The sequence below is a fragment of the Danio rerio genome, chromosome 16 (genome assembly GCF_049306965.1).
Source record: "Danio rerio strain Tuebingen ecotype United States chromosome 16, GRCz12tu, whole genome shotgun sequence".
Taxonomy (NCBI): domain Eukaryota; kingdom Metazoa; phylum Chordata; class Actinopteri; order Cypriniformes; family Danionidae; genus Danio; species Danio rerio.
Window position 1 is genome coordinate 11831454 of NC_133191.1, and position 13254 is coordinate 11844707.

General features: G+C 35.6%; 1 protein-coding gene across 10 annotated transcripts in view; it reads left to right on the forward strand.

Moving 5' to 3' along the window:
* Positions 1-10840, forward strand: part of grik5 (glutamate receptor, ionotropic, kainate 5) — a 220668-nt gene extending 209828 nt beyond the window's left edge. For 5 of the 10 annotated variants that reach the window (XM_073925382.1, XM_009292105.5, XM_068214037.2 and 2 more), the window contains 3 exons: positions 981-1109; positions 3793-3959; positions 9561-10825. In XM_073925382.1, the coding sequence (XP_073781483.1) occupies positions 981-1109; positions 3793-3959; positions 9561-10166 (902 nt within the window). In that variant the 3' untranslated portion in view covers positions 10167-10825. 10 annotated transcript variants of the gene reach the window in all.
* Positions 10841-13254: the final 2414 nt, after the last annotated feature.

A 13254-nucleotide genomic window follows, 5' to 3' on the forward strand; every position in this document is an offset into this window, starting at 1 on the left:
TTTTTTAACCTAATTAACAAATTAAAACAATAAAAAGGGACGAAAACAAACTAACAAAAATAGAAAATTTTATCTAAATTTAATGAGCGAACAAAAATTCATAAAATAAATAAAATGGAATGAAATATACTTGAAAGACTGGAAAAAATATTGGGATAAAAAAAAGAATCTGGAAAAGACTTACAATGATTGCGTTTCCATTCCATATTAGCATTCCATTCCAGTCTCTTTTCTTGATAGCTACTGAATGACATACTGTATGCCTTGAAAGTTATTTGCTTGCGAAGTCAGCAGCACTTGTGTTACAAATCAACATTTTTTAGTCAATCTAGCTTCACCCTTTGCGCACCAAACCACTGTGCTCAGTACCTCAACAAAAGGCTAATACAAAAAAGTGATACGGTATATTTAATTATTTTGGCTCCACTGAACTTCTGACGATGGAAACAAAAGTAATTCTGAAAATGTGCTATAATTGCTGCAACAGTAAAAATCCTCCTAATATTTTACATAATATAATATTATAGTTACAAAACATGAAAAATGTATTTGACCACCAAAATTCTAAATATATTTTTTAGCTCAAAAGTGTTTGAGCAGATGCTTTTTTCATCACTGCTATCGTCAAAGCTCAATTCATCAGTACTTTCAACAAAGTCCAGTACTTTTCTGCAGTATTTAATTAATAATTGTATAATGTAATGTATTAGAGACACTAATGTTATTATCTACTAGATGGGGGGGGGGGGGGGGGGGGCGTTTAAAGGATAATACATTTTTGATTCCCTTTGCTTATAAAGCTTCTGACCACATTACAGATGTTTAATGCATGCAATGAAGAAGAAAAGATATTTAAGACTGCATTGTTTGTTTTAAATGTGTAACCCTGTCAGACATGTTTTTTTTTTTTTTTTTTTTTTTGCATCATTGGCTCTTGCTCATGATAAAGAAGGCTTGATGTTTGTTATTCTCTTTTCCAGGTTCTCCTTTCAGAGATGAGCTCAGTCTGGCAGTGCTGCAGTTGCAGGAGAATAACAGGTTGGAGATCCTGAAGAGAAGATGGTGGGAGGGAGGAAAGTGTCCCAAAGAGGAAGACCACCGAGCCAAAGGCAAGAACTACACCACAGTAATCTCCTCCAATAATAGGCTCATTTCAGTTTCAGTCGCATCATTCTCGCTCGAGGAAATGTTTACAATAAAGCTGTACGGGTCGCTCACATATCATATGAAAAGCACTTCTCACAAAACAGAAGCTTTACACACATAAATACTTGTGTATACATGTTTATTACTAACATTTCTATGAACAGGATTTTATTAGAACTGCAGATCAATGACAGCGCGAAATAGCCTACTGTAACGTCTGCAATTACATAAAAAATAAATAAATAAATGAACATATTTGAACACATACAGATCCTTACAGTCTCCAATATATTACCAACTACAGAAAAACTTCAACAGCACGTGCAGCCTCTGTTTGAAAAAAAAGATTTGTCATCAATCCCAGTTGTAAGAGCAACAACTAATAACTTGACTTCTAGTTGATCATTTAGAAAAGATAATCAGGAGGCGTTGAAGATTAATTAAAAAAAAAACCTTGATTAACTCTGGGAGTGGAAGAATGACACAATGGCTGAAGTATTTCTTTTGGGTAATGTTATGTTTTAAAACTATTCTAGTCACACAAGGCTTATGTAGATTTTGTTGTTTTATGAATGGCCACTGGAATCTTCCGAAAATCTTCGGCAAAAGATTGATATGACGTCGGCTCCAGTGGTTTAGTGCGTCGACACATTCCTGCCTCGTGGTCCTGTGCCGATTTTCCCCCTCTCTCTGCTCCCCATGCCTTGCTGTCAATAATCTCTACTGTCAAGCATTAAAGGTGTATGACCCCCCCCCAGTTTTTCAGTTTTATAGGGGGGCTTTTACAGCACAGATAATGTAGATTTTTATTTCGTTTAACAACAAAACATCAGTAAATATCGCTATTCGGCCTAGCCTGCTTTACTGAGGTGAAGTGAGTTTTATATACACATTGTTTCATTTTTAAACAATGAGAGCCTGTGACACGCTCCCATATTGTTTACCGCTACACTGAATATTCAATCTGAAATAGCATGTAAGTATGGCTTAGAAATAAGTGTAATTCCTGTTCCCCGCCAGCCAACCACTAAGCATACAGTAGTCGCTTTAGGACAAAGCACATGGGAGAGTGAGACCAGCGATCCTTGCATGCATGAAATATTGCACATTATCACATGTTTTGCTTGCTACACAACTGAAAACGTGCTAGATATAATACAGTTTTTTTTGTTCAGAATTATAGTATTATAAACATTATAAAGTTTTCTTGCAAATCACATGATTTAGTGAGATGTCATCTTTAATGTGCACGTTCTTAATTTCAGAAGGCATGGCTTTGGACGGCAGGGGAGGGACTGTGTTTTCAAAGCTATTATTCTAACTAATGCAATTTTGCCAGATCAACTACTTCACCTTTAAGTTTATCAAGGAAGAATCATGATCTCCATTTTAACCCCTAAAAAACTGATTTTAAATTAATACAAAAGTGCACATACTTTTAGATGTTAATTGCTTCTTTAAGGGTCCTGACACCCCCCACTTTCAGTTCAGGTCGTCCTCAGAATTTTTTCAAAAGATGCATCATAGTGGGCGCGGAGCTCCGCGAACAAAAGGCAGGAGTGGGCATGGCCAGCAGAGCAGGGGAGAAGGAGGGGAGCTAGCAACTGTTGTCAGTCGATTCACAAAATGAGACACAAACCGTAAGGAGATGCATGATTTTATAATTTACAAAATTAAAATGCAAAGAAATAAACAGCAATTTAATGCCCTGCTACATTTGTAATTTCATACACATAATCAAAATTTATAACATTATAAAGATAATCGTGTTCATATAAACACTAAATGAGGACTTTTCCCTCAATCCTTGGGTCTGAATGCAGACTCAGTGCAGCAGGTCTCTGCCCTGTCTATTTTAACCATTAGCCCTGCTGGTAATCTGGAGGATTTAGGCGAACACAGCAGCACGGCGATGTGTCTAAATGTGAACGAACTCCTGATAAAAGACAACGTCCGCCATTCTCCTATGCTCGTACTGCTCTTCCGACAAAAATGCTTGCTGGACACACACAAATTTGCTGTATTGGCCCTGACAGGATCGCGGGGAAAAACATGCAACAAACCCTGTGGATCATGGAAAGAAACACATACGACCCTTCATGAACGACTAAATACTAAGTGCCGTGGGTCAGCGGACGCTTCTCACCCAATCATCAACGTAGGATTTCACAGCTGAGCTTGGCACTGGCAGCCAGGTCTGCTTTGTCTTTAGAAAGAATACTTAAGAAGCCGGCTCTTCTCATAGGATAAGAAAACTCCACTATGAATAATAATGAGAAACCGACGCATCATCTTTGCACCTGCAGTTCTGCGCTACGTCGCCGATTTTGATCCTGCCCCAAAAATCAAACTATGTAACTAAATGAAAAATGAAAATGAAACTAGCTGACAAAAGCTCAAAATTATCCAGTTCCTCCCACAATTAAAGCTAACAGGTGCTAACATTGTCCTAACTGATGCTCAACACACACAAATCTGTTAAAATCTCAAAAAAGTACTTGAAACCTTAATTAACACATTTTTGCGAAAACACATTTCACTTGTTTTGCCTGTAGCTCTTGATTACCCTGTGCACATTTTGTCACATGTTTATAACTTATCTGTTTATAGTGAACAACTTGAAAAGTGTTTAATTGACTGTTGCAGGTCTTGGGATGGAGAACATTGGCGGTATATTTGTGGTGTTGATCTGTGGCCTGATTATTGCTGTGTTTGTGGCTGTGATGGAGTTTGTGTGGTCCACGCGTCGATCAGCAGAAACAGACGAGGTACGGCCTCTCTCCTGCGACCGCCAATATCACAGTCACACTACAGTAGGTTACTAAAGCAACCCGCCGGCTCCTCGCGTTAGTGTGTCCTGTAGTGAAGTCTGTGGTTGTGTTTCGCTGTGCATGTCTACGTGTTTATGTGTATATTTATACTTGTATCTAAAATTTTAAATAAGGTTTTGAAAGTGGTCTCTTATGCTGACTTTGGCTTTATTTATATGATCAAAAATAAAAACGTTAACTAGCGTACTGTACATATATCATAAATATTATTATCATTTGATATGAGTGCTTTCTATTTCTGTACATTTTCAATCATTTGTTCCTTTGGGGCAATTAGTTTTCAGCAGCTGTTACTCCAGTCTTCAGCGTCACATAATCCTTCAGAAATCAGTCTAATGTGCATATTAATTCATGCTTAACTAATGTACAGATAATCATGAGTTAATGTCTTGAATGATGGTGGGCTTAGTAGGTCAAAGCTATGTGTTACGATTCCCAGTTGTGCACTTCATTTAATCAGCTGCTAATGATTTGCAAAGATATCATTATGTTATGACTTGTTGAGGCGTATGACTTTTTAATAAATAGCAATTAATGCATTACTTATGCTGGACTCACTGCAGGAGTTTTAGGCTAATTTCACACAGATCATCTGCTAATGTGAGACATTAACACTCACTTATGATTTCTGTGAATGTGTTGAGCATAAATTAATGCCTATTAAAGCTTCTATAATTTATGAAGGCATTATTGTTTAACATTGTAATCAATGCATCAGTGTATCATGGTTTTCACAAATAATTAAGCAGCACACTCACTCACTATTCTTTGGCATAGTCCTTGATTTATCGGGGGTCATCATAGTGGAGTGAAACGCCAATTACTCTGGCATGTTTTATGGGTAGGATGCCCTTCTAGCACTAACCCAGCACTGGAAAACACCCATACACACTTTCATTCACATACATATTCATTCACTATGGCCAATTTAGGTTACTCAATTCACCTATAGCGCATTCCTTTAGAATGTAGGGGGAAAAGGGAACACCTAAAGGAAACCCACATAAACATGGGGAGAATATGCAAACTACACAGAAATGCTTCCTGGAAAGACTCAAAGCAGTGAACTTATTGCTGTGAGGCAACAGTGCTAACCACTGAGTCACCTTGCTGTCCTTGAGCAGCACAATTGTTTACAAATTGATAACACTGTTAAATGTTTTGTGAGCAGCAAATTAGCCTAATATTTCCCAGTACTGGGTTGCAGCTGGAAGGGCATCCGCTGTGTAAAACATATGCTGGATAAGTTGTCGGTTCATTCCACTGTGGCAACCCTTTGATGAATAAAAGGACTTAGTCAAAGGAAAATTAATGAATCAAATTATCCTAATATAATGATTTTTGAAAGGTCATGTGAAAGCCAAGACTGGAGTAACAACTGCTAAACATATTCAGGGCTACATCACAGGAGTAATTGCGTTTTAAAATAAATATAAATAGAACACAGCTATTTTACATTTGCAATAATAATTTACATTATTTTTGTCACTAAAACTGATAATTAGAAATAAAAGATTATTAATTAGAACATTTGAAGGGATCATATGACACTGAAGAAATTATGCCAAAAATATTCAGCTTTAGATAACCTGTACTATTAACTAGGTTACTGTTAATAATGATGTTTTACAACATTCATGTTTTTAATATATTTTTGGTGAATAAATCCAGCAATAATAACTATAAGTTCTGTCATGACAACTCTCTAAGATATTTTGTATGCTAATGAATATGTTGCAATGTTTATGTATTTGGTTTTGGTTGCATTGATCTGCTATGCTGCTGCTGCTGCTTCAATTATTAGGGCAGTATATTCACAGACATGCAGTCAGACAATATAACACACTGCTGCTGCAAACATAATATACATGTAACCCACCAAACAAGGCAAGGCAGGAAAATATGAAAAAAAAAAAAAACAATCAAATGAAACTAATGAATAAACAACTAATAAAAAACATTAGTAACTTACATTTATCAACTGTTGACTGAAATAGATATGAAATAACTATCCCTCAAAACAAGCAGATATACAGTATCCCCAAGACATGGGCTATGGGAACGTATGTTATTGTGCACTCACCTATATGTGCCTGGGCTACCTTGAGGAATGGCTTAACACTAGAGGACTAGGTTATGTGTGAGCCTTGGCTACTGTTGTGAACTGTTCATCGGCTTAGCACTAGTGAACAAGAAAATATGAGCCTTGGCTATCTTGCCAACTGGCTTAGCATTAAAACACACACTGTCCTTGTTACAAAATATCACATAGCATGCGGGTAGAAATAAATTATTATCCCAACAACCACCTGAATTATTATAAATGAAAACTATGATTAAATCATTGCCTTATTGATATTGTGATAACAAACAGTATTGACAGTTACAAAGTAACTATATCATCTTTTTAAATTAAAATATATTCTCAGAGAGAGCACACACACTATTCAGTGCTTCACATCTTATCAGTGAGGTAAAATTACATCTTTATCTCTGCTTCTTATCTGCCTTCATTGGTGAGTAGCTTCCATCTCTGCACCACTTACTCCCAACGCATCTGGCATTATTCGCTGTGAAACAAATTCTTTATATGGCACGTGTTTTAATTATTTTCTGTATTATTTATTTATTAAAAAAAAAAAACTTTTACTGTAACACCAGTTTTAAAGGATTTTGCTATTTCAAACAAGTCTTCTTTATGGCAGTGATCAAACTGTTCTGTGCTTGGAGAAAGTGCAGGGGCTGTCAAATCAAACTCCATGCTAACATGTATTTGCTACTCCCTCCCAACCCAAAAAGAAAGCAGCCAAACAAAGACTAAATTAAAATGACTTGCACTCTTTGCATCCACAAAAAGGGTTCATGAGCCAATAGTATGTTTTTGATGGGAAACAAAACAAAAGACGAGCCTCCGCATTATGTTACGACCCTGGTCTAGGGTGAAAAGGAAGTAACAGAAAAGATACAATGTAACAAATAAAATTTGTTGTAGGAAGCCCTTGTAGTTGGGACTATTTATTTATAACCAAATTATAAAATAAAGCCAATACCTCAGAGAGGACCCACAGAAAATAATAAAAACTAAACACCCAAATGAAACTAAATAAACCTAACATCCCTAAATAAAGATATAAAAACAGGAGAATATTTATTCATTCATTTTCTTTTTGGCTCAGTCCCTTTATTAATCAGGGGTCACCACAGAGGAATGAACCACCAATTTATCTAGCATATGTTTTACATAGCGGAGGCCCTTCCAGCCGCGACCCAACACTGGGAAACATCCATACATTCCTGCATCACAGGAGAAATGATTTTACAAAAGAAAAGTGTGGTGTCCAAGTATTATTGCACAAATAGAAATATCACTTGCAACTTATTTACTCAAACACAACACTTACCACACCAAGCTCTACACCTGTTTTACTCTTGAAAGATGCCCCAGGTCACTGCAGCCAATCCCTGGGCACATCGCTTGTGTAATTATTTTTCATGACACTTCTATACAGCTTAAAGTAACATTTAAAGGCTTGACTAGGGTAATTAGGTTAACTTGGCAGGTTAGGGTAATTAGGCAAGTCATTGTATAACATGGTTTGTTCTGTAGACTGTCTAAAATATAGCTTGTTCTGTCTAAAATATAGCTTAAAGGGGCTAATCATTTGGACCTTAAAATGGTATTTAAACTGATTTCATTCTAGCTTAAATAAAAGAAAAGTAAGACTTTCTCCAGAAGAAAAAAAATATTATCAGACATTCTGGGAAAAATTCATTGCTCTGTTAAAAATCATTTGGAAAGTATTTTAAAAAGCCAAAAAAGGGCTTCTTACTTCAAATGTAGGTGTTAATGATTGCATTATACTTTGTGAAATTACACACACCCAGGCACAACAGTGAGAAACATGAATGGTTGTTGACACCCACAAAATTAAATCCAACATATGACTAGACCCTAGAGATTAAATGAACCAAACAATGCAATGAGGAGCATAAACTTTAATAATGATTCAGTCAACATGGTTCAAAGCAGGGTTATCGCTAGATCCCATTTACTGGAGCATGTGCCACAGTATAAATCTGCTGAGCTCCAGTAAAAGACTTGAGTTACGATTTACTTTATATGCAAGTGTAATTATTGAGAGTGGTAATCCCAGAATAAAGACGTTTTTTTTTCTATGTACAACTGAACCAATGCTTACGAAATTTAGGTGACAGCAACCAATCACATGAGGCATAGGGTTAATGTAGGAGCAGATTAGGCATGACCTATCAATATTCATTTGCTTTGTTTCATGACAGAACTTTGTCTAGATTTTAAAAAATCATAGTATTTTTATATTTAAAAATTACTACACTGCAAAAAATGCTTTTCTTGCTTAGATTTTTTGACTTATTTCTAGTGCAAATATCTAAAATGTCTTATATCAAGAAGCATTTTTTAGACAAGCAAAACATATTGTCTTGTTTTGAGAAATAATACGCCAATATTAAGCGAGTTTTTCCTTAAAACAAGCAAAATATTCTGCCAATGGGGTAAGCAAATTAATCTTGTTTTTTCTTTTGACATAAGATTATTTTGCTTACCCCATTGGCAGATTATTTAGCTTGTTTTAAGGAAAAACTCACTTAATTTTGGCATATTATTTCTCAAAACAAGACTATATGTTTTGCTTGTCTAGAAAATTCTTCTTGATTTAGGAATATTTAGATATTTGGACTAGAAACAAGACAAAAAATCTAAGTAAGAAAAGCATTTTTGCAGTGTAGTGTATACTGTATATAGTAAACAACCTGACACTGGAATGGTATCTTTTTAAATGATACATCCTACACTGAAAACCCTAATAAGTTGACTGGACGGAATTAATTCAGTACACTCATTGCCTAATTGAGAAACGGAGTCTCCCAAAACTTGCATATTAAGGTTTATTTAACTTGCCACTTTGGTAGATTATGCTTAAAATGTTCAGTTCAGTGTGTGTGTGTGTCTGAATGTGTAATTCTATACTATGTAAAAAATGTTTAAAAGAAAAATAAGAAGCCATTTATTCCCATTATGGTGAATAATTATACCTGAAGCCTTGTTTTCTGATTAAAAAAGACCTTGCACTAAAAGGCTGCATATATTAGAATTTTTCTGTCAAGACTACAATAAAAACAATCATTTTTTCTAAAGGTTTAAGTATGATTTTGAGCTTACTATACTTGAAATCTTAAGTTTTAGATTTAAGTATGCATTTTCATTGACAGGACCAAAATGCTAAATTTTAAGTAATGTTCATTCAACTTTACTTGATTGTTTAAGTAAAGACAACATTAGAGTTTACAGTCTAGGTACATATCAGTACTAAAAATTTCTAAATATACACTGTACTTAGTACTTAATATGTATCTTAAGTTACCAATATAGACCTCTTAAGTACTAACCTGTACCTTTTAAAAAGGTACTGCCCCCATGACAGCATTTGTGCCTTTATTTCTAAGGGTGTACAAATTAAACGTGCAGTACTTCTTTTGTTTATTCTTCTCTACAATATAAAATCTTTCTTTTCAAGCATTTAATACTTTTTTCTAAATGTCCAGGTGTCCGTATGTCAGGAGATGTTGACAGAATTTCGTAACGCCGTCTCCTGCAAGAAAAGCTCTCGTCTACGCCGCCGCCGGCCTCTGTCCAGCTCTCTGGCCCTCCGGCATCCCACCCGCATCACTTTGGGGGCTCCACGACCCCTGCGCCTTGTGAGAGAGATGCGCCTTAGCAACGGAAAGCTCTACAGTGGCACTGGACCTCTCACAGGAGGTTCGGGGCCTGGAGGAGGCCCCACAGACATGGGTCCCGGCCCCCAGCGGCTCCTGGAGGATCCATTAGGAGCCAACAGCACGCCTGCAGTGGCCCTGGGCCCCCCCGCAGTGACAGTGCCTCTGCCGCGGGGTTGCACTCACGTGCGCATCTGCCAGGAGTGCCGGCGGATTCAGAGTCTCCGCACAACTTCATGCACACGAATCCCTCCCTCCTCCGCCCCCCTGCCCCGCCTCGCTCCGCCCCCTCCACACTCATCCTCGAATACAGACAGCGAAGGGGGCGGCGGCTTAAGCCCGTGCCGAATAGGACACTCCCCTCCGGCTAAAGGCTGCTCTTTACCACCACCTCAGTCTAGCAACAACACAGACCTAATGGGGGAGCAAAAATGAGAACAGACAAACTAACAAACACAAGTATGACACATTTTTGCAATATTCGCCTCCATGTTCGAAATCACAGACAAATGCGCTTTCCATCTTTTCCTTGGTACAAAAAATGGATCCTTTTCTTTTGGATAGCCATGTGTCATTTCAATGATTCTTTTGTACTACTGAATGATGTACTATAACACTGACTGTGTAAGAAATGATTGTACGCCTCAGACACAAGGGTGCAGATGTTAAATGTGATTCTGATCAGGCAGCACACAGACGTCTGACAGATTCTCCTACCCTTTCCTGACTGAAATCTCTCTCTGTTTGGATAGAGGTCACACACTGGAAGTAGCACAGCGGAGACGCTCTCGTTTGGACGTCCAGATCAGAGCTCGAATGCCACAGAATGAGAGCACACAACATTCGTGGAGGACAATGATGCAAACTTGTTAATGAAAAAAAAAAGATATTCTAAAAACAGATATTCTTACTTTTCTGTACTATACTTATTTTTAAATTCACTGTCTGTGTAATTTAATTCTGGGGTTGTGTTGTCTGAATTGGAAATTAAAAATAGAGATACTTTATTGATACTGAGGAGATCAACTCTGACTGAATATGTATGGGTTTATTTGGGAAACGAGGAGCTGTGTTCATTAAAACGTGGACTTTGATCTGTCTGCTAGAACTTGTGAGTCTGTAAATAGTTCTGTAAAACAAACATTCCACATACCTCAGCCTCACATTTTCACACGTTCAAACTCATCTCACCACAGGTCAGTGTTTTAGAGAAGAGAAGAAAAAGTCAGACATCTGATGTTGTGGTTCTGCTTTCATATATCTCAACACACAATGATAAAATGAGAAAGAAATAAGAGAAAAACACAGATGCTTCAAAATAATGTCTCACCCACTTCTGATTTATTTATTTTTTTAAATATATTTCTATAAATATGTGTATAAAATTATAATTGTTAAACTTACAGTTGAATAAATGTATCAAGAGGACTATTAGAACTATTAGAAATGAACATATTATATATATATATATATATATATATATATATATATATATATATATATATATATATATATATATATATATATATATATATATATATATATATACATACATACAGTTGAAGTCTATTATTAGCCCTCCTGAGTTATTAGCCCCCGTAAATTTTTTTCCCCAATTTCTGTTTAACGCAGAGATTTTTTTCAACACATTTCTAAGCATAATAGTTTTAGTAACTCATTTCTAATGACTGATTTATTTTTTCTTTGCCATGAAGACAGTAAATAAAATCTAACTAGATGTTTTTCAAGACACTTCTATACAGCTTAAAGTGACATTTAAAGGCTTAACTGGGTTAATTAGCTTAACTAGGCAGGTTAGGTTAATTAAGCAAGTTATTGTATGATGATGGTTCTGTAGAATATCGGAAAGAAAAATAGCTTAAAGGGGCTAATTATTTTGACCTTAAAATAATGTTTTAAAAATTAAAAACAACTTTTATTCTAGCCAAAATAAAACAAATAAGACTTTCTCCAGAAGACAAAATATTATCAGACACTCTGTGCAAATTTCCTTGCTCTGTTAAATATCATTTAGAAAATATTTAAAAAAGAAAAACAATCAAAGGGGGGCTAATAATTCTGGCTTCATATATATATATATATATATATATATATATATATGAAGCCAGAATTATTAGCCCCCCTTTGATTGTTTTTCTTTTTTAAATATTTTCTAAATGATATTTAACAGAGCAAGGAAATTTGCACAGAGTGTCTGATAATATTTTGTATATATATATATACACACACACACATACATAATTGTAGTCTTTAATAACATAAAATTATTATAATATTATTTTTGATATTATTATGTTATCAATTTTTATATTCTTTCTTTGTATAACTTTAACCATTCTTCCTTTGTACAGACTGAATTGTGTTTCCTTCTTACTGACTACAATTTCTAAATCTAATTCAAGTTTTCAAGGTGTCAAGGCCCATTCACTCCATTCATGTGGGTTTCCTCCGGGTGCTCCAGTGTCCATCACAGTCCAAACTCAAAGACATGGGGTACAGGTGAATTGAATAAGCTAAACTGGCCTTAGTGTATGTGTGGGAATGCAAGAGTGTATGGGTGTTTCCCAGGGTTTGGTTGCGGCTGGAAGGGCATCTGCTGCGTAAAACATGTGCTGAATAAGTTGCCGATTCATCCTGTGGGAAATCTTTTTTTTTTTTTTTGTACTTTTAATAAAGGGATAAAGCCAAAAAGAAAATGAATGAATAAAAGAGAAAGTGATGATCATGCACTTGATTTGCACTTGGACTGATGCAGCTACAGTGATCTGTTACAAGATAATAAAGAGCAAAGAATGTCACTACTTCTAACATTTCACTAATTAAGTTAGTTTAATAGCTAAAACTCTGTGAAATACTTGGGACCAAACGGCACGTCCTGTAATTTTTTTTTCTGGTACTTTTAGCCTAAAGATGTTTTGTAAAAATGATCACTAATATCACTCTTAAATGTAAACAAGAAAAAGCTCATGGTTTTTCAAAATTTGAAATGAGTTTCAGGCCTGGTTTCACACCTGTTGTGTAAATGTTTCATATTTGCTTAATTTATGATACAGAATTGATGACATCCCACATCCCTAAATATTATTGTCTACTGCAGTTTGTCTCGATCACCTCACTAAGCACCAGGACACAATTTTAAACAGATTTCAAAAAATAATATGTGGTCAAAGGTTTTTTTTATTATCTGAAAATAGTTAATAACATGTAGTCAGCAAGACATACTAAATTTTGCTTTTAGAGTTGTATTTTTGGATTTAACGTATATCAAAATAACGTATGATAAAATTTCAGAATTAATATTGACCACAGCAAAAACAGATGAGTTTTTAAAGTTTATTGCCATTCTTTCACTGTACAAGGCCTGGGTAAACTTTTTAGAAGGTTCCCAAGAATCTTTATGAAAAATTAAACCTTTAAGAATCTTTGCATTAACGAAGATGCAAGCTGATGTTTCTTATTTTAATTTATGCCTCAAAACATCTCAATGATACATAAGCAAAAC